This window comes from Vicugna pacos, chromosome 2 (assembly GCF_048564905.1).
Source record: "Vicugna pacos chromosome 2, VicPac4, whole genome shotgun sequence".
Taxonomy (NCBI): Eukaryota; Metazoa; Chordata; class Mammalia; order Artiodactyla; family Camelidae; genus Vicugna; species Vicugna pacos.
In genome coordinates, this window is record NC_132988.1 from 90961019 (window position 1) to 90986021 (window position 25003).

The 25003-nt window shown below is 37.4% G+C and overlaps 1 protein-coding gene across 2 annotated transcripts in view; it reads left to right on the plus strand.

Annotated features, from left to right (window-relative positions):
- The window catches only part of ATP8A1 (ATPase phospholipid transporting 8A1), a 215409-nt gene that overhangs the window by 80452 nt on the left and 109954 nt on the right, over positions 1 to 25003 (plus strand). For both annotated transcript variants that reach the window (XM_006209780.4, XM_072944648.1), the window contains exons 15-19: positions 10595 to 10667; positions 12817 to 12922; positions 14516 to 14598; positions 19130 to 19179; positions 22791 to 22860. In XM_006209780.4, the coding sequence (XP_006209842.1) occupies positions 10595 to 10667; positions 12817 to 12922; positions 14516 to 14598; positions 19130 to 19179; positions 22791 to 22860 (382 nt within the window). The remainder of the gene's footprint in view (positions 1 to 10594; positions 10668 to 12816; positions 12923 to 14515; positions 14599 to 19129; positions 19180 to 22790; positions 22861 to 25003) is intronic.

Sequence of the window (25003 nt, forward strand, 5' to 3'; positions counted from 1 at the left end):
ATGGAGTTTCTATCAGTTTTTATTCCTGATGGGCAGTTGGAATGCCAGCATTGTAGAGAGCAGTTGCTATACGAAGGCTCTGGACAAACTATGAGACTTCAGACTACTCAGGTGTTTACAATAGGAGAGACTCATGGCTGTTACTTTTACCTGCAGAGTTTGGTGGAATTAAGTAATTCCTGAAAACCACCTTTCTGAGAGAATTTCCTCTGGACACTCCTGAGCTTTAGGAACCCAGAGAAGGGGACATAGCGTGTTTTCCTGTCTCATTCGCCCAGGAGCAGTGTTTAGCACTTGTTTAATGTGGGGAACTATTACATACGTTTACTTCCCCCTCCAGCAGAAGAAAGGACGGTGGTTACCTCCTCAGAATATGACAAAACAATGGGAATAACACAAACTTTCACATACTAACAAATGCCTTTGGAGTTATGGTTTCAGAGCTGATACTTCTTAAACATTTTTAAGAAAATAAAGCCTCCTTTTAACCTAGATAGAGTCAAAGATGAGTTCTGTTGTCTTTTTCAGTTCCAAGGACAAGACTTGAAGTCTCTTGGTAGTACAGTCTGCCTAGTTCTGTCAATTCCACAGGTTTGTAGGAAGGAAATAGTTAACACTTAAAACAATGCTCCAGAATTTAATCTTAGTGAGTTCTCTCTCATTTCATATAACATTGGCCCCAAATTAGATTCATGATGGGCAATGAAATAAAAAGATTTGCACATACTTAGCAGTGATGATTATTTTGTAGAGATCAACTTTGTCAAAAATGCCACCATGCTTAAACTGATTAGGTTGTTTCATTAGATTTTTTTTTCAGTCACATGTAAATAAATTATGATGTCACATTTGTAAATTTAACTTACTACAAACTAGAAATTCTAAAGAATATGAAAACGTATATATGTATGTGTATGCATAACTGGGACATTGTGCTGTACACCAGAAACTGACACGTTGTAACTGACTGTATTTCAATTAAACAAAATAGAAATTCTACTGTTAAACATTTACTAAAGTATCATTTCAGCAAATTTCTTCCTGTGGGGAATAATTCAGTTTTCTCACAGGCTGCTTGAATACCAGGAATAGGTAAGGAGGCCTTTATGTTCGGTGGCCAGAATTCTCAATACAGTGAATATTCTGGGCTATAATCTAAGTACTGTCTTTGTCGATAATTTAGATCTTAGTATTAAAATCAGCTGATGACCTGGGTACAGTCTCTAAAGTTAAAAAAAATTCTGTTAAGCAAATTAAAAAATACTTTTTATATGGAGAGGTGATTTAATCAGTATTTAAAACATTTCCTTGACATTTTCCTTTTAAGTAAAAACTGAATGCTCTTAAAACCAATTTTTATTTATACATGAAAACAGTATATGGGTAGTTTCACTTGACAATATTTTGTTTAGCAATATGTTTGCTGAAAGGATCAGTAACTTCTTTAACCTTAAGAAGAGATTAACCATGAGAAAACTAACAATTATCTAAATACTTTGCCCCAAGGTCTGTATTGTAACCAACAAGCACATCTTACTGCTCGCCATGCCTGGTGGGTAAAGCTGCGTAAACGCCATTCATTCTTTATTCACGTGCCTCAACAAATGTTCATCTCTTTCTATGTATGTAGCACTTTGTTAGATGGTTGGGATTTAATGACCAGCAAAAGTTCACATGGCTTCCATCCTCTTACAGTTTATAGTCTAATTGGGGGTTAATAGATGTAATTAAATAATCACACAGACAAAAAATCATAACGTAGTACAAAGGTCTATGGGAGTCTGTGACTGATGGCCAGCTTGGGTTGATCTAATCAGGGAGATCAGGGACTGCTCCTTGAGAAAGTGATGCTGAAGACTGAGATCCAAGCATGAGTTTGATTAAATAAAGAACTTACCAAGCATGTATAACAGCACTGACACATAAAGGCAAATAACCAGACAGAGCATCCACACCAGAGCTGCTGGAGCAGTGATCTTGGGGAAACTCATGCAGTCAAGGTAAGTAACAGGTGTGTGGGTCACCTGCCGCTCATAACCCAGCATCTTCCAGGGCTGGACCACCGCTGGAAAGAGGGACCCTGGGCCTTGGGCTCTGAGGCTTTTGTACTGCATGATTTGAGAAACACCAGTCGCTCTTCCAGTGTGAGATCCAGGGCTGCTGTACAACAGCAGTGCAGCTTGGCAGAACCTTGACATAGTGCTTTTGCTTGGGTAGCACCAGACCCTCTCCGGGTCTAGTTCAGGGACCACCCTAAGTCTTGAGGTTGCTGAGGAGTGATTGCCTAGAACGCTGGGCTGCAGCCAGTTTCCGACAGAGCTTGGCAAGAGGCTGTTGCCTTTTCTAGGAGTCCAGCCCACCAAGCCTTGCTTAGCCCTTCCTCTCAAGCATCCAAAAAAGTCCTTTGGTAGAAGAGAGAACAGTGGGTAAGGGGACTGCCTCCACTGTGATGGGAGCGAAGGTAGTAGATACTGCACCAGAGACACATTGATGCTCTGGAGGTGCCTTGGGATGATGAGGCTCGTGTCTTGGCCAGTTTGGTGAAAGGACAAAGAGAGTAGAGGACACTGAGGAAGTGAAAGGGTCCCACCAGTTTTCAGTGAAGATTATTGTATATCTGTCAAAGACAATGACTTCACATTTGTACTGAACTCTGCATTTTTTAAACTCTACCTATATCTAATTAATTTAAAGAAGAACTATCCCATGGTCATATATAATGAAAGAAATGGGAGATTAGAGAATCTGTTCTAGCTGCTGAGAGAGCAGATCTTAAATGTTCGCACCACAAGAGAGAAATGATAGGTGACAGATGGGGTGTTAGCTAAAGCTGTGACGGAAATCACTTTACAGTATATACAGGTATATATCAAATTATCATGTTGTACACCTTAAACTTGCACTTGTTGTATGTCAATGATATCTCAGTAAACCTGGAAAATTTTTGAACAATAATAAGAAAAATTTAACAAATAAATATATAAATGAAAGAAAATCTGCTCTGTCAAATACTATTGGCCATTTCTGACTAGAATACAAGACTGGCTAGCTTTGAAATGAAAGCTATAAATGGATCAAACTTTCCTAATGCTCAGATGAGCCAATGGATGAAATTAAAGTATTGATGAATGTGTTTTCTTTTTGACATTTGGGGGGGGGTGGTAATTAGGGTTTTTTTTTATTTTAATGGAGTTCCTGGGAACTGAACCCAGGATCTCATGCATGCTAAGCACACACTCTTACCACTGAGCTATACCCTCCCCCCATATTTTCTTTTTGAGATAACAGATTGTTTTATTAATGTATTATGGTTTAAGTGAAAAGTTTTTAATATCTTTTTAAGTGTTAATCTTTTAAAATGTAGTTCTTTTAATCATAGTCCTTTAAAAAGCTGTTTAGGGGACTTCCACGTAATAGTAATCAAATGTACTTCTAAAATATGCTTGGCAAATTTTTTCAGTGTGATAGTTTGTTCTTAGGTGTGAGCATGTCTGTTTGCTTAAAACACTTTATTCTGCTTATACAGTATGTGATTAATTTTCCATCGGCTTTAACATAAATTTAAACCACTAAGTTCAGGTTTTCCTACTGAATACTGAACTGTCTGCATAAAAGTAGGAAATTTCATTATGAAGAGGCAAGTTGGCTCTCTAATTAAAGAATAATTTTGTAAACCTGCTTAGTCACCATAATCATACTTTTATACTAACTGCCTTTCTTTGAAAACCAACTAAAAATTCATTTTCTTAACTTTTTCAAGACCTTTCAGTACTTCTCTTATTCATGCTTTTATGTTTCCAGCCTTTCTGTGATTATCTTTTCCTCTCTTTCTGTCCCTCCTCTTGCTTTCTGAAGCCATGTCCCTGACCCTGAGGATTATGGTGGCTCTCCTGATGAATGGTAAGCAGCATGGACCTTTCTGTCCCATTGATCCCTTTAGAAGGTTTGCATTGTATTGTTTTGTTAGACACACATTTCACTACTTTTGAGAAAAATGACTGATCAGGTAGGGTGACAATGCTGTAAAGTATCACTTAAGAGCCATTGAATAGCTCTGATTTCCTATTGAATAACCTTTAGTCATTTTATAAACAGTAAGTTCAAAGTTTAGGCTTCCTAGATTTTTATAGAGATATGTATCTGTAATAAAATCTGTAATGATCAACTGAGAGTCCCTGAGCTGGGGACTACCTAAGATTTCAGCTCCAGCTCCAGAAATGCTCTTTTTTTTTAGCTCAGCACTGCCACCTTCTGCCACTGTTCACATACTCTGCAGAGCTACAGAAAGATGCTACTAAAACATGCCCACGCAGTGGAAATTTCCTTTTACCTTTCTTTTCATTAATTTACTAAATCTGTTTGGAGGCTCAAAAATGAACATTTTTTAGTGAAATGCCTGGAACAAATGTTGGAAGACTATGCTAGCAAGGACTAGAGTTAACTGGAATATAATTAATTTTAGAATTATTTAATATGGCATTTACTGAGCTTAATTTCAATATTTAATGGGTTTTTTGTCTAACCTCAAAATCCCGTCATCAATTTACATATTCATTTAGAATAGTATAAGTTTATTTTGATAATTCATCATGATTTTGTGGCAAATGAAATAATCAGAAAACAGTTTCCTTTAATGCTGGTAACTGTAGAAAACATGTGGCTTTTTATGTAGTTACATTTCTATTTTCAGATTACACGTATTTTATGATTAAGCTACATTTCCAATATACATAGCAATCCAATAACATCATTCAATATTTTTCAACTTGGATTTTAATAAAGTGGAGATTTGGTAATAATTTTCAGTAACCTCATAATACCTGGAATTAATGACAGAGGCAGCTGTTTGGTTCATGTGATAACTGATGAGTCATTACACTGAAGCTCATTGCTTGGAGTGTCATATGTTTCAATACCTACACACAACTGGATAATTTTTAGTATTTTTTAAATGTGTCAGAGCATCTGACTTTTGGTGGATAATTCAATTTAATGATGTAGATATTCCCTTTTATCTAATTTTTTGAGAATGTAGTTAAAATTTTGACTGTATCTTTTTACTTGTTGCTTTTCTGTAGAACTCATGTAATTCTGTTAATTTGAAACACTGTTTGTGAGTATAGAATTAATACATATCTTTCTAAGATAATTCATATATTCTTAAGAGAAGGAAATGACCTTCATATTTTTATTAAGATTGGATGGAAATGTTAGAAATTGTTGTTTACTTGGGTCATTTAAACAACCTCTATTGAAAGTAGGATATTTCATGATTTTTATCACGGTTGGAAGGAGAGGATGCTATTTTGTCTGTTTATAGGTTCTTTTTGTAAAACATCCTTTTGGGAAATTTGATATTCTAAACTAGGTAACTCCAGATTTTAAAAAGCCAGCTTTTTCACAAATTATTTGTTCAGTTCCACTTGCAGTTATGTATAAACTTAGATATTAATAATATTTTTAAAAATAAACACTAAGGAAGGCTTTTGCCAACTTATTAATAAAGTGAGCTGTATTGTAAATATATACTTGGATTCTCCATCTGTCAAAGAGTTACCTTCATGCAGTAAAGATGAAGGGACAGATAGTACCTGAACTTCTACCATGTCCTGGGTCCTGGGGAGTTGTCAAGCATGCATACTTCGAATTCTGACCACTCACGTTCACATCTGATCCACCGGATACCCTTGAACCAGCTACCTAATCTCTCCTCATCTAGAAGAATGTAGACATCACAGGGAGGTTGTGAAGATTAAATGAGTTCTGTTTTTAAAGTGCTTAGAATAGTATCTGGACATAGTAAACTCACAGACTGTTAGCTCTGATATCTCTCGCTTAATCCTTGAGACGTATTTGAGGAGCTGTAATTGGCATGACCATTCTAGAGTTGGGGAAATTTAGGCGAAGAAGCTAATAAGTAACTTGCCCCTAAGTATACAACCAGTAAATGTGGGAGACAGAGTTAAAACCTCACTCAGCCTCCTTATAACATAGGTGCTGGTTATATAACTCCCCATAGATGTTAAGGAGCTTTAAAGAGTGTCTCTTCTTTCTTGTTTTGTGAAGGTAGCAAGAGCAAGTAAAATTTAATTGACTGACTTGAGAAGAGTTAACATGGGGTGGAGGAGCGGACAAAACTTTGTACAGTCCTAAGTCTGGCATCTGCCCAATCTGATCCAGTTGGTTTCATGTTGCCAATGAAACCAAGATCAAAAGTGTGGTCCTGGTTGAATCCTATGCTCCAGGCAGCTGGCCATATCTTCATGCCACTGGAGAGTGCAGATGATGCTATAAATCCAGGATCTGGATGTTTATTCTTGTCTGACCGTCAGCAGCTTCACCTTTCAATGTGAAGTTCATTCAGTTCCCCATGTAAGACCTGTGACACGTACTATCTATTTCACTACCCTGCTTGCACCATATTTGCCACAAAAATACCAAGTTAAAAAAACACATGATGTTTAACACTTAAGTGTATGTAGATTATTTACCATATTTACATTTAGTCAAATTTGAAGGCAAACCTATAACATAGTAACACTTTCAAAAGCACTCTCTTGACATTAAAAATAATTGTGTGATGACGGTAGCTCTACTCGCTTAATCTATTAATATAAATAGTTTACAGAGATGAAATCATTTCCTAACCAGTAGCCACTTACTCCAGAATTGATATGATTTTCTTATTATTGCTGACATATAACCTTGCAAGTTAATTCATTTCTATTAAAAATCTACCATTCTCTAGACAGATAGTTTCAATATTTAGGGGATTATGCAAAAAAAAATCTGCTTATCATCAGCATCCATGTGGTCCTAAGATATGATTATTTTCCAAAACTATATATTTTATTATCATTTTTTTCTTTTTCTAATTTTTTGGTGGAAAATTTCAAGCAGAAACAAAAGTAGACAGATGTACTCATTCACTCGCTCAATAATATGTACTCAAAGCCAGTTTCATCTATACTCCCTCCCACTATTACTTTGAGGCAAATCTGAGATAATGTATTATTTCACTTTTTCTTAACTATTTAATATGGTTCCACATTATTCCGTTCTGACAGTCATTGTTTTTTGAGTAAATGATAATGAGGATAATTCTCTGGGAGGATTACCTTAAAGTGTCCTGTGTTTAGTCGTTTCACTGTGATTTTTAGTATTATCACAGTATCAGTGGATAGTACCATTTTTTGTTCTTATTTTCCCATTTCATTTTAGTCTACAATTATGTTTGGAATGAGTGGTATTTCTTTATTCTACTGCAACAGCTAGGCTCACCAAAACACTGTTCCAGCTGCAACTATACAGCAATGAGATTTAACACATCCAAATTAGCGTTAGTCTTCAAAGTAGTCCCTATTCCAGTGAAGCAGCTATTTCCTAGAATGTTTTTGGAACTCCTCTTTTGAACCTGCCCTCAGAAATACTTTGAACGACACAGAAAAGCAGATCTCATTACTTTGGTCAAAGCCAGTGTCTAATGAAAATATTATTATTAAATTCAGTCACTTGTTCATGTTCTTGGACTTCAGTGGACCTGACTCTGAATAACAAAATCATTTCTGAAAATTAAATCTCCCTTTAAGGAATTTTGGCTTAGAACCAGTGGCGCCATTCAAAAGCAGAAAGTGCAGATCCTTTCCAAAAACAGTGCTTTCGAGTTCCACTGCCTTTGTCTTCCTGTGTGTGGCTGTGGGTAGTATGTGTATGTATATAATGTGTACATTTGGTTTTTATGTAGGATGTGTGATGTATTTCAGGTGGCCGACATGGATTTTGTTCTGATTCTTAATTTTTTTAACTTAAATTTGATTTAGTTTTTATAGTCCTAATACATTCACATGTTACAAATACAAAGAAGATAAAGAGGGGAAAGTTTCCCTTCCTTCCCTGTCTTCAACCCTCCACTCCCCCTCCTGAAGGCAGCCAGTGTGACCAGTTTCAGGTGTATCCCTCCATGGATACATATATGTGCATATATTTTTTTCTCTCATGTTTTTACAGAAAGTGAAATGTACTATATACATACTGGGTTTTTTACCAGCTTTTCCTTTGACAGTGCATATTGGAGATTTGTTCATATTCCATGAAGAGCTTCCCATTTTTTGATTAGTGTTCTGTTATGTGGATGTACCACAATTTTTTTTAAGCAACAACCCTGATAAAATCTTGGGTTATTTTTAATCTTTTGCTATTAAAAATGTGCTGAAAAGAAAGAATTTGTACATACAGTATTTTGCACTAGATAGTATAAATTTCTCGAACTGGAATGTTTGGATCAAAGGATTACATGCGTTTTAAATTTTGAAAGAAATTGCCAGTATCCCTTTTTAGAAATTGTATTGAGTTCTTTTTATTTTATGGAAATTAACCTTCATTATATGTGTTGGAAATACTTTTTTCCCAGTTTGTCATTTGGCTTTTGATTTTGCTTGCAGTAGTTTTTGCTGTGCAGAAATGTTTTAGCTTTATGCAATCAGATTTATCTATTTGTTTTGTTTTCTGATTTATGTATTATACTCAGGCCTTTTCTACTCCTAAGTTATTTTTTGAATTTTCTTATCTCTTTAATACATTTAGTAAGTCATTCATCCATTGGTCTAAAATTAACAGTATGGATTGAACTTTTTTTTCTGATGACCCTCTTGTTGATATGATTTCATAATACTGTCATATACGAAATTAACTGATACTGACTAAGCCATATTTATTCTAATTTATATTTATTCATAAAATTCTGAATTTTCTCAACTTTTATTGCTGTGGGTATTCTTCATTTTTGGTTGATCAGGAATAATTATTTACAGTGTAATAGCTTTGAAATCAGGCTGCAAGAAGCTGCAAATTACACATTGTGGGTGTAACTGCCCATCTTTCTTCTTACCTCAGCATTACACTCCTGCCTTATTACTTTTTGCAAAACCCCGCAATTTCTTAGTCTCCTGGTGAAGCAAAGTGTCACTTGAAAACGCCTATGGAAAATTTTAACAAAATGTGCATGTTGACTTGCACTTTTATGTGTGAGCAGCTTGCAAATTCGTATAGTTATCAGCTAACAGTTTAAACTATTTTACATTTAATGCAGTTGATTCTTATTTTGCAATGAGCTTCCTAATTTTATCTGTTTGCTTTTACTAAAGGCGAACATTTTGTGAGATTTTGGAGACGAGTGGAGAGAGCTCCATGCCTGAGCTGTCTAACCTGGGCTGTGTGATTAGCAGATGTTGTTATGATCTGGGAAAGGATGCCACTTTCTGGGAGAAGAGTTACTTAGCATCACCCCTGTTAGAAGTCTTCATTAGTGAATAAAGGGAAGGATGTGCGTGTAAATATTGCAATTGCATACCTAAGGTCCCTAGTTGTTTATAACTACATTTGCAAGTTGTGTCAGTTGTGGTGACTGTGATTAATGAAATGAAAGAATTACTGGCAAGATTAAGAAGATATATCTTCAGATTTATAAAGGCTTTTAGTCTGGAATTCTTTAGAAGAAAAATAGATCTGCACATGAAAGATGTGACTGTGAATATTCCTTGACATTTCAATTTATCTAACAAAGAGGTGGGAAAGTATAACTAAGACTCATTAATGAATATGTTTTAATAATAGGGAGATTTTTATGGAGCCCTGAATAATAAACTAGTTTATTTAGCACATGGGCATTAGTAGTATTCTTTGTAACCTTTAAAAATTGTGATCTAAAGCTTTCTGGATTATAATTATTTAGTATTAACACAATTTTTTTTCTCCAGGGATTCTGAAATTTCCTTCTGTGCACAGACGTTTAGTTCTATATACTTTCACTGAACATTAAAAAGTATACCCTTGGAGTTAGACATTTCCTCTTAAATATTCCTTGTCTTTCCTTTGAATCTCAACACTGATATTAAATTGCAAGGCCATGAGATTAGTAGTAGCCTGGTTATAGAGGTCATTCTGACTCGATTTGTTTCATATAAAGTTCATGTTTGCTGATCTGAAGACAGCCACAACACAAAACCCCATACACATTTATGGTTTGTTCTTCTTATATACATATACAGAATAAATGTGCTATGTATGTAACTATATCAGGTATTTGTTAGTGATAGATGCTGATAAAATAAGAAAACAGTTGATTCATATTTTTATGTTTCATATGATAATCATGTAGTATCAGTCATTTCAAATAAAGATTTCTCATGGCTAAAGTAAAAGAATTAATATTTTTATAATAACTCTGTTAATTCTCAAAATTCTTAGAACTTAGTAAAGTTATAGAAGTGGAAAAATTCAGCTTCAGGTATTTTAGCAGTTTTGTTACATTTTTGAATTAATTTTTTAAAACTTCAGGTGACTACAACATAATTTTACTCCCAGAAAATAAACTGTAAAGTACTATTTTTCATTACACTGCAAAGGCTTTCACATTTTGAATGTTGGAAAATATTTTATGATTCAGTCATGAAATCTGTGATGTCTCATCTAGAAATGCAAGCTAAATTATATTTAAGGGGTTTTCAGGCACAATGATTTATTTTAAAAGTAAGTTACAAATAGATCAATGGGCTTGTATAAATGAACCAAGTTTGCTTCATTTTTTTCCTTTTAGGCAGAACTCACAGTTTGGAGATGAAAAAACATTTAGTGATTCATCATTGCTGGAAAACCTCCAAAATAATCATGTAAGCAATATAAAACCATTAACTTTTCATTAATAAATGAAAGCTAATGAGTGTTTCTCTGATTATCTTCCATGTTTATATATTCCTTCTTTAGTTTCATGATCATTTTTAATAATTATCAAAATCTGTTGCTAAATTCCTTTTACTTGGCCAACATGAATTCATGGTTGTTAGAAATTTAGTTGTAATAGTATCATGAATATTCTGTCTTTTTAAACTATTTCATATTCTAGAACTCTATTTGTATGAAACAAGTCATTGTTAATTTCAAAATATCTGTAAAAATGGATTACCTGCTCAAAATTGTAGGCCAGTGCCAAACGTACACAGTAAGCACTTCAGACACCTGCCACCCAATGTGAACATGCCACTTGTGAAGCTACTGAAACTTATTAAAATTCCATCAGATCAAATGATATGGTCTCCTAAGTTTAAACCCCAAACCTTTTTTTCATAATTGCTTCAAGCCTAGTGTGTCGAAACTTGAACACATGCTCATTACCCCGAAACCTAATCCCTTCCTAGCACTGGTAGATTTACCCACTGTGCCCAGGGTGGGGCCCTTAACATTGTGTTCATATGGGTATTTTTGCCTTCAGCAAAACATGAGCTTCGAGATCCACAAAACCTAGATCTAGACCCACCTCTTTCCTCTGGTGCTCTCAGTTTCAGTAAATTGCACCATCACCTCTCTTCTTCCTCATTCGAGGACCTTAGGGTTGTTTTTGATACCTCTTTTCCCTCCGTGTCCAGATCTGTGATGAGTCACTGCGCCCTTGTCAGTGTGACTTCTACAACATATCCTGAATATCTGCTTCACTCCATTCTCACTTATTCGCCCCTTGTCCAGACTACCAGTGCGCTCCGGATGAATTACCACAGTGGTCTCCCAGCCATTCTCCGCATTTCCATTTTTACCCCCTCCGGTTCTTGTTACACATGGCAGGTGGAGTGAGGCCGGTGGAAATCAAGTCCCATCACTGCCCTGTTTAAAACCACGCTCTGACTTCCCTCTCCAGTTACAAAGTTACGTCATCCGCCCCTGCCTAAGGCCCCACCCTCACTGGGAGCCACTCTCCTTTTCTTTCTTCTCAGGTCACACTGGATTTCTTCTCTTTTCTCACACTTCCTTCTTTCCTCCTTTGGGGCTTTTTCAGTCATGTCTGATTCCTGCTTGGTGGAGAACTCTGCTCAGTGCTTCATGATGCTAAAACCTCATCAGCTGAAGTATCATGTGGTCTTGAGAACAACCCCAGACTGGCCCAAGTCACATTCATGATATTTACACATTCTCTCCTTTGTAGCCCTTTTCACACTGAAATAATATTTGTGAACTGTTTATCTGTGTTCTGTACTTTCCCCACAAGTCAAAACTTCACATCACAGGGCCTGGTCTATTTTGTCTGTTGTTCCAGCCTGAACACGGTTTTTTCAGTTACTGTTCTGATTTACTTTTCCAATCAGCTCTTTTTTTTGTTTGTTTTTGTCCAAGAGCATAGAGGAATATTTCCCCTTTATTAATTTGAATGACGTTTTTCTTCATCAGGAAGATGAAGAAAATCTGGCTTCTTGTCTCCTGTAAAGTCTGAGCTCCTGCAGAAAGCGTCCACTTTTATGTCTTCCTCAGGCTGTAGAATTCTAGGTCCAAGGGCTCAATCAAGTTTTTTTTATTAAGTAAAACATGTATCGGTTAAGGTTGCCATTTTTGCAAAGAGAGAGGACAAAACATTACTGAGGAATTCCCAGCCATCATCACCCCAACCCAAAGTGGTGGAACCACAGAGAGGTTAGGTGCCTAAAATTTACATTAGAATTCAGGAACCAGGTAAATGAACATTTTAGAGCTTCTCTCCTGTTCCCTGATGACAGGATCCAACCATATCCGTCTTTTTCGCTATACTGTTTCTATTTGACAAGACAAAGTGGTCTTGCATAAATGTTTGGAAAAGAAATGAGAAGGTGTAAGAATGGATGATTTCAGTTAGAAATATTTTTCTTCATAATGGATGTTGACTTTTTGGCTTCCACACCCTCAATAGTTAACAGCCACAAGCCACACTTTTAATAGATATACATGAGGTAGTAATACTGTCATCAGTGTCAAGACGTTTAAATGAAAAGGGGTGAATTCTGTGTTCATTTCTGACAGCCGACTGCACCTATAATTTGTGAGTTTCTTACAATGATGGCCGTTTGTCACACAGCAGTACCAGAGCGAGAAGGTGATAAGATTATTTACCAAGCTGCATCTCCAGGTACAAATGAAGCAATTGTGATGTAATGTTTTGGTGGAAAATTGTTCTGAAATTTGAGATTGTTCAGAAAAAAATCAATTTAATTTTGTGAAATAAAGTAACCAAGTTTCATTTTTTAAATCAAAAATCTTACTTACTAATTAGAAAAACGTTGGTTTTCAAAATTATGTCTATGCTAAAATATATAACTTTGTATGTGTAATTTTTGTTATATGACATAAATTACATGGAAATTTGAATGACAAAATTCACACAAGTAAAAAATGGTACTTTTTAATATATACAAGCAAGCTCTCCCTTCTTTGTAAATAAGTAAGAATAAAGTGATAGTCAAGTTTTTGCAGATAAGAAGCTGGAAAAGGAAGGTCTGTTTGCCTGAACAGTGTGCATTTTGGAATACCAGCTTTGCTTTCTTCTTTTGGAAATGACCATCAGGGAGCCCATTGCATATTTATATGGATGAGCAAAGTTTTGAACATTTGAAGGGACTCCATGAAATATGTGTTAGCACAGTTATCAGTGTTTAGTGTTTAGGCTTCTTTTCAATGGAAAATTGGGTAAGTAGTTCGTTTGATGATTGTAAGATTTCAAGAAAGAAAGAGCACACTTTGGAGAACTTTGTTATAAATGTTTTAAGCTGTATTCTAAACCAACACCTGCAACCTTGTAGAATGTGCCAATTCCTAAAAACCATTAGGATGAATCTCCTGTCATTAGGATAGAGACTATGGGAATGTTTTCTGATCCCACACCCTACCCTCAGAAACAAGGTTTGATATAAATGGTGATGAAAGTAGATAGTATATGATGCCATAAAGCGTCAATTCATTTTTATCCATTTAAATTGCACCCTAAATAGCAGTAGTGTTAGTTTTTCTACATTCAGCATTTTAGGAGGAAAAGGGTAAAACAAGGCCATTTTGTCTCATTCGTTTTTTTCCAGTTTTATTTAAATAACTGACATACATAACTGTGTTCCCTGGTACTTTTTCAGTTTATAACTGGGAATTTGTGCCTTTCACTGTGTTCCAATTCCTCCTTCCCCCTCCCTCCACCCTTAATAACCACACCTGCTCCCTTTTCCTATGAGTTTGGGTCTCTTTCTTTCTTTTCTTTTCTTTTTTAAATTCCACATATAAGTGAGATCATGCAGTATTTTTCTTTCTCTGTCCGACTTATTTCACTTAGCATCATGCCCACATGGTCTATCCATGTTGTTGCAAATGTAGGATTTCCTCGTTTTTTATGCATTATTCATTTTGAGAAAAGTTCTCTAGAGAATACGCTGGACCAAGGGTTACATTTAAATTCTCCTTCTGAGATGTGTATGTCTAACAATGAGACCCAGTCTTCAGAAATCTGACTCTGGGGTCTGTACATGTCTCAGATTCTTAAGATCATTTTACTCACTCCTTTGGCATTGTCATATAATTTAAAAACAAACAGACTTCAATAACAGGGGCCAGAATGAAAAGAACTCTAATTCTTGTTAAAATTAAGCAGAAAATTCTGTATTGCAGTAACATAGTTCTCTTGTTTTGGAGATAATTTTTTTTCACCATCTATTTGCTTGCTTTTCTGTTCCTAAAACAGATGAAGGAGCCTTGGTCAGAGCAGCCAAGCAACTGAATTTTGTTTTCACTGGAAGGACACCTGACTCAGTGATTATAGATTCAGTAAGTTATTTATTTTTCAGTCTCTTTTTTATTAAAGCGATACATATGCGTAGCTTCAAAGGTAAAATACTACCAAAAAGCTCATCATAAAACAGAGATTCCCTACTCTGTTCTCCCAAAACAACCACCTTCTGTTCTTTTAACTGTTTCTTCAGGCATTTACACATCTCACAGTTTGTAAAAATGTATGATGGCTGATGTATGTTTTGATTCTTCAATTTTAGACATTATCTACTGACTTTCTATTCTGTTTTATTAAATGAAGAGTTATTTCTCTGGCCTCACCATCCCTTCCCAGTAGTATTATAATTATATTACACTGTTCAGTTAAACAAGTATTCAGACCCAGAGTTTTAAATGGGGAAAAGGCTTGAACAAACATTGCACAAAAGAAGATATACAAATGGTTAGTGAGCAAATGAAAAAACATCATTAGTCACCAGGGAAATGCAAATTACAGTCTAATGAGATGCCACTATGTACCCACCAAAAAAGGGTAAAATTAAAAACATTGCAGCACCGAAAGTTAACAAAAATGTAGAGCAAGTGGAGCATCTGTGTATTGCTAGTGGATGTGCAGGATGATACAATCCCTTTCGAAAACCTTTTAGAGTTTCCCAGCACAGGTAAACATGCACCTGATACAGCGGTTGTACTCACACTTACCCAGGAGAAATGAAAGCGTATGTCCACAGATTGATGTTTAATGTTCACAGCAGCCGTATTCATAGTAGCCAAAAACTAGAAACAAACTGAATGTCCGTCAGTAAGAGGAACAAATTGTGATACACTCATACAACGGCATATCTAAACAGGGCAACAAAAATGAAAAAAGAAATACTGATCCATCAACAGCATAGACAGATTTCAGAAACATTTTGTTGAGCACCAAAAGAAAAAGCCAGGCACAGAGGAGTGCATACTCTTTAATTTCATTTATATGCACCTAAGATCAGGAAAAAGTGGTTTGTGGTGACAGAGTTCAGAATAGTGGTTGCCTCAGGGTCAGGGAGGAGATTGGAAAAGGGCACAGAGGAATTTATGGGATGAAGGAAATGTCCTGTATCTTGACTGGGGTGGTGGTTACACCAAGTAAACCTCTGTCAAACTATGTAATTTTCACTGAACTATATTTTAAGATCTATGTACTTTGTTATATATGAATTATATCTCATCAAAAAATTACTAGTGTTTTTATTATTATGCCTGTGCTGATAATTCTAGCAGAACATTATTGTATTCAGTATTTTTCTTTTTTTAATATTGTGTTTCCAAATATAAAATTATCACCTGAAAGTAATTTTTTTGTTCATTTCCTAAAGATAAATCTCTTATCTTTTTTCCAATGGCTTAATTTTCTGTCTACCTATCACTAGTTGTTCTGTATCATCTTAGTGCACTTTTGTCAGTACAGTTACACCAGATAATCTGCCAGTGGGTAGTTCTTTCCTTGAGACATCCCTCTTGAAGTCCTCCATTCTCCTTGGCATGGGCCGAAAACAAAATTTTTTTTTGTTCAGAGACTGGCTTCTGTGGCACTTGGAATTCCTTTTGATTTTCTCATGGTTTTGGACTTTCTCTTCCCTGGAAGTCAAATCTTCTTTCTTAGTAAACTCTTTGTGTTGATATAACACATTTTCTGTCAGTGTCATCCTACTGGAAAGGTGTTACAGTAGCAGAGGGCACAGTCGTGAAAGCCCTCAGGAAACCCAGCTCTGGCTCAGGGGTCGGGGCTGCGCCGGTGGACACTTGTGTCTCGTGCGTGGGCACCCCGCTGGAATCGCTTTCCTGTGTCCCGGGGGATTTTCCTTACCTGTCTCCTGTGTTAGAGCTTCTGTTTCCTAAACCTCATGTCTTCCTTGTTCTTGGTTTACCCTTGTTTTTGTGGAACACATTCTTTATTGGCTTCTTGAGAAAAGGGGCATGGGAAGCTATTTGTTTGTATTTTTGTTTATTTAGTCCTTTCAAGTGTAAACACTTAGGGGGGAGGGTATAGCTCGGCGGCAGAGCGTGCGACCCTCATGCATGAGGTCCTGGGTTCAATCCCCAAGACCTCCCTCAAAAAAGTATAAATAAACCTAATTACCTCCCCACATCAAAAAAAAAAAAAACCTAAAAAAAAAAGAGTTATCTGTTCCCTTTCCAGGAGCCATGGTAGAATTCATTGCCATTTGTATTTAACTAACTGCAGGGACAAAATTGCATTCACTGCTCAAGTGTAAACATTTATACTTAATCGGTAGTCCTGCTGCATGTAGAACTCCAGGGTGGAAATCGGTTTCCGTACGAATTCTGATTGCTCCTCCATCTCCTGGCTCCCAGTACCCCTCACTAAGAAGTCAGAAGCCATTGCAAGTCCAGTCTTCTGTGACTTACCCCCACCCCCTCTCTCCCTGGAAGGTGGTGGGACCTTCTTTGCCCCAGGAGTTCTGAAATTTCGTGACTGTGTACCTTACTGGGAATATTTCAGCCCATTGTACTGAGCACCGAGTGGATCCTTTTCCATTGGAAATTGATACCCTTTAGTTCTGGAAAATTTTCTTTGAGTGAATCCACTCATTTTCCTTCCCTCTTTCTCCTCTGCTCTCTCTTTTTAGAACTTGAGCTAATCTGAACTTTTCTGTCCTAGTCTTCATGTCTTTGCCTTTTTATTCTGCTTTTTTGGAAATTTTCCTCTGCTTTATCTTCTTAGCCTTCTATTGAGGTTTTTTTTTTTTTTTTCATTTCTGCTATCATATTTTTAGTTTCCAGAAGCTTTTTTTGTTTTTTCAATATTTCTTTTTTCAGTAGCATCCTGTTCTTGTTTCACACATGTTATACTTATGTTACTTCGAGAGGAATGATAGTTTTTTTTATACTTTCTTTTTTAAAAGCAGCTACAAGCATTTAACAGTTTAAATAAGCGTATAGTTTTTACTAGAATATAAAATGGCCTTAAACTGTCACTGTAGTTGTTTTTGCAGTGATTATTGTACTGGGAAAGCATACTTCACTAAAGATTAAATACCAAATCTCAGGCGTTCTTTTCCAGAGTTTCCCCTCCTCCACTTAGGAGAAAAGAGCAGCATTTAATTACTGCATCACTTGCGTGTGGGATGTATAACAGACCGTGCCAGACCTTTGACCAGAGCTGCAGTATGCAGAACAAAAGGCCAGTCTCCTCCTTTGTCACCAAAGAACAGCATAGGACATAAATGTTAATCACAAAAACGGAACAACTGTTACAAGCAATTTTAATATTTCAAACATTTTCTTCACTTGCTCCATGGGTCCCCTTAAAAAGCATATACTGGTGAATAATATTCCCAAGGGTATAAAACAATGCAGAAAGTTTTACACCACCAGGGAGCCACAGCAATCCAGTTCCAATGATACAACAGAAAATGCCACACACAAAGCCACGACAGACCACTTCATCGTGGTGGTGAAACTCAGGGAAGAGGCATCCAAGACCTGCTCACCAGACCCTTATACCCATCAGGAAACCCAGAACCTGACACTCCACAGGCTGAAGTGGACATTTTCTTCTTGAATTCGCTTTCCTCCAAATTGCTCTTACCTATTTTCCCAAAGTGTATTTTGGGCACTTGTGTAGCACATTAGTCACTGTCCTTGGATACCTGTAAATCTTAGGTTTTCTCATGGTTAGAAGTGAAGACCTTGAAAGCTGGTGAGGCAGGGGGTTCTGAGCGTAAGAGGGTATTTTTCAACATCCGGCTTCACTTCAGGGTGGTCTGGTGGGATTCATGTTGACGGTGGTAGTTAGTTGTCAGTAAGTACCTTTAGGGCTTTTCTTGGGCTGGTTGGGTTCCCCGGAGAGCCGTCTTCCCATGTCTGCCTGGAAAGGTCTGGTGGCTAGAATGTGGGGGACCGAGTAGGTTGGGGGTATTGGGTCCCAGCATATAATACGAATATAACCACAATGCCATGTCTTCAACTGTGCCAGTCAGTTTCTGGACAGAAGAACCTCTGTTTTACCCTTTATAGAGCAAAGCCTCTGGTCTTCTGCCAGCACACAGGGACAACCAGTGCCCAGAGCTGCTTTTCTAGTCTTGCCCAGCTGTCCCAGTTGAGGCCCCTCCTTTACCACAATTCTAGAACTAGCTGGTATGCCACTTCCTTAGGCCCCTTAAGGATTATGTGACATAAATTGGGTTGGTTCTCAGCTTTTCCCATGACTGCTATAGCATTCAAAACTCCTCGTAGCTGCTAAGTTAGCCTATCTCATTGATCTATTTTCTAGCTTCCAAATTGTTAGTGCTAATGTCTCTTATTTTCCTGCCATTGCAAGTTTCTTTCTAAGGGTTTTTTGTAGTTTCAGTGGGGCTTTGGGGATGAAAATTAAATGTGTGTGTCCAGTCTTTCATCTTTGCCTGAGAGTGAGTAAGTTCGGTTAAAGACGATGTATTTCAGAAGGGGCAGTTTGTTTGTGTTGACTTTTTTTACATTAATACTTCATGACTAGGGTTTATTTCCAAGAAGCTAAAGATACTTCCAAGTCTATATAATCACGTTTTCCCTCTTTTCATAGCTGGGGCAGGAAGAAAGATACGAATTACTCAATGTCTTGGAGTTCACCAGGTAAGACATCTGGTCTGGGATCTGTATGTATGATATAAATGTCTATTCTTTTTTTTTTTTTGCCTTTGAAATAAATAGAAAGTATGCTTTATTTTTATTTAACTAAATTTATTTAGACAAAATATTAAATTAAGATGGTCAGTCCAAGTTTTAATTGTCATATCTGTAAGTAAATCATAAGCAACTCTCTTCAGAGACATGACTCCTTGGAGGCAGTATAAAAATATTTTTGAACATAACATCACAACCTTAGGGTGTGAGACCAAGACAGTGACCTGGAAACACTGTTAAACTTAGAGGTGCCAAGAATATATGAAATGTAGATGAATCAGAGTCAGGAACCCACCATTCTAATTATGTGCTCATTATAATATCTAATTGTCTTGGGAATTTCAGAAACCATATTTATCTCTCTGTTAGGTACAAAACCACTTCCCACCTAGTAAGAAAGAGCAGAAAGCAGAGATTGTCCTACTCTATTTCTTAAGGTCAGATAAGAGAGGTCTTCCATTACAGTCAGTGATGTCTCTGAGGTTCTGGCTTCTTATTCCTACATGACTGTGTAACTTCCCAACTAACCCACAATCTTGGAGCAAATTGGCCTCAGCTACAGGTAGGAGGGTCTTTAAAGAGTGCATCATCATTCAGAAGACACTTAAAAATATCTTCAAGGCCACAGCCAGGAAGTAATGCTGCTGTTCAAGGAAATAAGTGTCCACCTCTTTTCTTGAACTTTCTCCTACATAAGGCAAGGTTGTACACTGCCTAGCAGAGGCATTTTCTCGTCTATGCCAGCTTTGATCGCAGTCTTGGTTGGGAGTGACCACATGCCAGTGGTTAATATCAAAAGTAATGGGATCGGTCTAATTTATTGTTAAAATCTTTTTTTTTTTTTTACTTGTCTGCACTGAAAGGCTCAAGGGAAAATGCATAAGAAGTTGGATGATTAACTGTAATAGGGTATTCCCAAAGTGTATCCCCCATCTTTTTAATTTCAGGTCAAAGTGACTGTTTTTCCTAAGCCTACTTGTATTATGTGTGTAGTATATTATTAATAGTGTATCAGTTAACATTTAGATATATTTGTTTATGAACACACATTTAGAAGCACTATGTAAGTGATTAAGTGCCATGAAGGAAAAAAAAAAGCAAAGCTAGCCACTCTTTCAGGCTGCTGTGATGGGGGAGGCTGAAGGACGAAAGTGAGAAAAGTGAAAATGGTGGTGTTAAAATAGTCTCTGTGGAAGACATTAGTGGTGTAGACTAGGGTGATGGTGGTGAAAATAAAGTGAAGTTGACAGAATCCAGATACCCTTTGGGAGGATGTCAGGGAGACATTAGGAAGGATTGGATGTGGCAGGAGAAAAGGGTTGGGGCTTCTGGCATGAGTGACTAGGTGGATGGAGGTACAGTTTACACAAATGGTGGAGACAGGATAGAGGCTGAGGATGAGATGTTTGCATCGGTGAGTTTCGGATACTGTGAAATACACAATGGAGGGGTCAGGTAGGCACCGGGATCACGGGACCTGACACGTGAAAGAGAAGCCTCTGGCTGAAAATAACAGTTCAGTCGTCGCTGGCCTGCAAATGGTAGTCAATGCCGTGAAAGTGGGTTGGAGCTCCTGGATATAAAATAGAGAGTAAGGGAAACAAGAAAGGCTGAAGACTGAGCTACAAGTAACTCTGACTTCTAGAGGTTGATTAGAAAAGGAGGAATTGGCAAAAGAGACCTAGAGAAACAGGATGAAGAAAGGACAAGAGCACAAAGCCAAGGAGGAGGAGGATTTCCAGGAGAGAGTGGTCATCCATGTCAGAGACCGCTGCACGGTTAGGTAAGACGGAGGCCGAAGGAATTTGCTGGATGTAGAGAGTCAGTGGCCCGGTGAGGAGAGCAGCAAATTGGGGATGACAGAGGAGCCGGGGGGAGAGGGGGCGGTGAGTGAAGACAGTGTGTATGGTGATTGTTCTGGGAGGCGGAGCTGTAAGAAGAGGAGAGCATTGAAAAGGGATGTGTGTGCTCAGCGGCAGAGGCTGAGTTTCTTAGGGGAGAGACGAGAACGTCCTTTAATACAGCTAAGAGTCCACTCTAGGAGGAGAAGATGCACCTTCAGGGAGAGCAGCGTACCTTTATGGGTGGCCGGGAAAGCAGGGTGAGAGAAGGTTCACAGCACGTGTGAAAGGAAGGTCTCTATTAGGAAAAGGGGTATTCCCTCCATGGTGTCAAAAAAAGAGACAGCGGGGATGGTGCACAGTGGGTAAATGTGCAGGTTTTAAGGGCAGAAAGAATGGGGATTTCTTGTTGAAGGCTTCCTTTCATTAAGGTGAATTGTGAAAATTTGAAGAGTCTAGAGTGACTTGCAGGGAAGAGGGACAGTGGGACAGTTAGAGAAATGTAGGTGACAAGGCAGAATGGAGCACGCAGTGACATTGGGACTATGTATTTACTAATCTCTGGCTGGGTGACTTTAGTAGTGTCCACTTACTCTGGTACCACAGAAAGGACTCCTGTTCACCCAAGATTTAGGAGTTTTGCCAGGAGAAGAAAAGAGCAAGGAAGTGGATGAGTTTGGGACCATGTCATCAAAGCTGGATGCAGAGAGACACGAGTCAAGAAGAGCTGAGATAGAAAACACAGATGTCCCCACAAAGGGGTCCCAATTAAACGTAGTCCTAAAGCACAGGGATGGAGATCACAGGTACTAATGCAATGGGAATTACAGATAGAGAAAGAGAGGACGGAATATTCCTGGGTACCTCTGGAGGGAACTCCTCACTGTACGTGAGGACAACACGTCTAAGTGCTATGCTGGACTCATCTCGGGGTTTTAGCAACAGAACATTACAGGGTAACATAGGTAGACACAGACACTTGAGAAGTCCTTTGTACCCCTCATTTTTGGTGAGAATGTGTATACACACTTTGTCCCAAGTGAGCCGTATTCTGTCCTGTGCAGTGCTGAACCAGTTTGTTCTGTCTCTTTGCTAACGCACTGAAAATGTTGTACCATTGACTAACAATTTTTATCTGTCCGTGTTGCCAACACAATGTTAAAACGTTTGTGCTCATTAACTTAGTTTTATAATATAAATCAGGTTTTTTTACATGATGCCACTGGTTTACTAGTAATCATTGAAAAATGATAGCTGTGAAGGCTTATGTGGGTTTTTAAAATGCTAGTGCTTGCCATTGTGTGTGATTGGGTGTGTACTTTAAAAAAATGGGTTATCATTTCTGTTGTTAATAAAAGCTATAACATGCAATTCATTGTAACAGATACTGGCTTAAATATTTTTTTAATCTGAAAACATTGAACGGAAACTGTCCTCTACCCTGGTGGGTATTAACTCTTGCAGGTTTCTAGGGAGCTATTTTGTAAATTATTCCTCTAGGGCAGCCAGTGGTACCCTGGTGCCTTAAAAAGCATAATGTAACTTTCAGGGTACCCAGCGGTACACCCAAGGGATGGTTAGTGTATATGGAAGGATCAACCTCATAATTTGGGCAAATTTATTTTTTCACTATGAGTATGAAAGTATGTGAGGCATGACAAACACACAGATGCATGTTCTCAGTGCGATGACACATCCTGGAAACCCTCTTTCTTTCAGTGCTAGAAAAAGAATGTCAGTGATTGTTCGCACTCCATCCGGGAAGTTACGACTTTACTGCAAGGGAGCCGTAAGTTGTTATTTTTGTCTTTTCCAGTTTTGATTTACGGTGGTTTATAATGTATATGTGAAGTGTTCTGCTGTGGAAATGCAACACAGATGTTAAGCCTGAAGTTGCTGACATCCACTTTCGGTGGTGGTTTATAGTATAGTGTGCAGCCTCTTCTGGTGAAATGCGGAATTCCTTCTGGGCAAATTTGGTGCTTTGAAAAAGTTTGGCCGAGGTTACTTATATAATTCAATTTTTGATACATAATATTTGAGGTTTATATTTTATAAATACATTAGAAGACAAGTAAATACAAAAAAGTGGTTTTCAAATTATATTAGAAATGTAGCAATCTCTGCCAGTTTGAATCTGATTTTTTAAACACCATAGAAACGGAAAAAAAATTGGATCACAATTGCTGCGAGTTCTTCATGTGGTGATTACTATTTGTCTTGCCTTGTTTTAATTATAACAGAGTTTCTAACTTTGGTTGGCTTCGGGGTATTGGCTGGTTATATTGATACAAATAGTAATTTGTCATTCTAACTAAATTTTTCTAGTTAAAATATGTTTACATTCATGGAAAAATTAAAAAATCTACTGACCAGGACCTTTTTTTGTTTTTGAAATTAGAATTTTCCTTCTGAACTATACTCACCATGTACTTCCATCAACTTGGAACGTTCCAATTTTAAATAGAACCAGCAACCTTGCTTTATTGCATGGAACTTGAAAACAAAACTTATTAAGAAACCCAAGCTTATTAGTTAAACTCCTGTTGAGAATGTTTTTCAATGCCTTGGTTTTAAAGCATTGAAATGTAATTTTTGAATGCCTTGGTTTTAAAGCATTTGGGTAGAATTATTTCATGATGTCTCATGACTTCAGTTTTAGAACTCCTTCCCTTGTTGATTCAGACACCTAACATTTGTTGTGTGCATTTTATCTACCAGACTTTGAACTGAATTTTGAGGTTAGGAAGAACACGAAGAGCTATCAGGAGCTTAGGACTAGTCAAGAAAATATTTATAAAAAGATGATTAGGATATAATATTAAGGTATATTGTAAGATCTTTCCCATCCCGGTGATAACATTCAGCAATAACGGGTTAAAGAGAGCCTTTAGACCTTCCACTTTAAATGGTTGATTTGTTTCCAGTTTACTGCACCCAATTCACATCCTCTTTTCTTAGTTTTGAGTAATCTGGCTAGACACTTTGAAGAGTTAAAGCATTGAATAAAAAATGAAAACATTGAGCTTCCTTTTTGAATAATCACAGAGACGGTTTATATACATTATCTTACTTATTACGTTGTTTCCCTCCACTCCCAAATTAGCCGTGATACGTGATTGAACACTAAAAAGGCATAAACATATAAATCAGCAAGATACATTTGAGAACCACATATAGTTTGGCAGGAAATAACAAAATGTGAGGTGGATGTGAGTTAAGTCATGAGCTCTTCGTGCTCAAGAACTTGTACTTTCTTTGCGGATCATTCTCATGCCATTTAGGAGATGATTTACAGTAGAAGAGAGTTACCCGTTGAAGTTGTTGACTACAGTCCAGACAAAAATTGATAAGGATCGAACTCTTATCAACAAAGACAATTGCAGAGAGGATCAAGAGGACAGAGATTTAGGACTTTGTAATGGATTACATGTGGGTGACGGGAGAAAAGATGATCTAGGATTATTACCAGATTTCTTTTTGGTAACCGAATAGACTAATTAATACCACTTACTAAGACAGCGGATTGGGAGCTGCATCTGGGCCATAAGGCAGAGATGCCTGAATTTCACAGGGGAAGAAATATGGGAGGATGACACAGATTTAGGAGCTAAAAGTATAGCTGGAAAGTAAAAGCAAGGGATTGATGAGCTCTCATACTAAGAAACTATTGCATGAAAAGAGAGGAGGGCTACATATGAAAAGTAGGGGATCCGGGAAGGGAACTGAGATTTAGAGGAGTGTCTGAGGAGTCTGTTGATTCCTTGGCAGAGTAAATAATCAGCAGTGACGAGTGTAACAGAATACCTTAGTGATGAAAGTCAGCTAAGAAGTTGTCAAGAATACTTTCCAGTCAAGGTAGCATAATGTGTTCATACTTTAATGTCTCTCCTCTCTTCCAAAATCCTGGTAGCAATGGATGCAGTATAAAG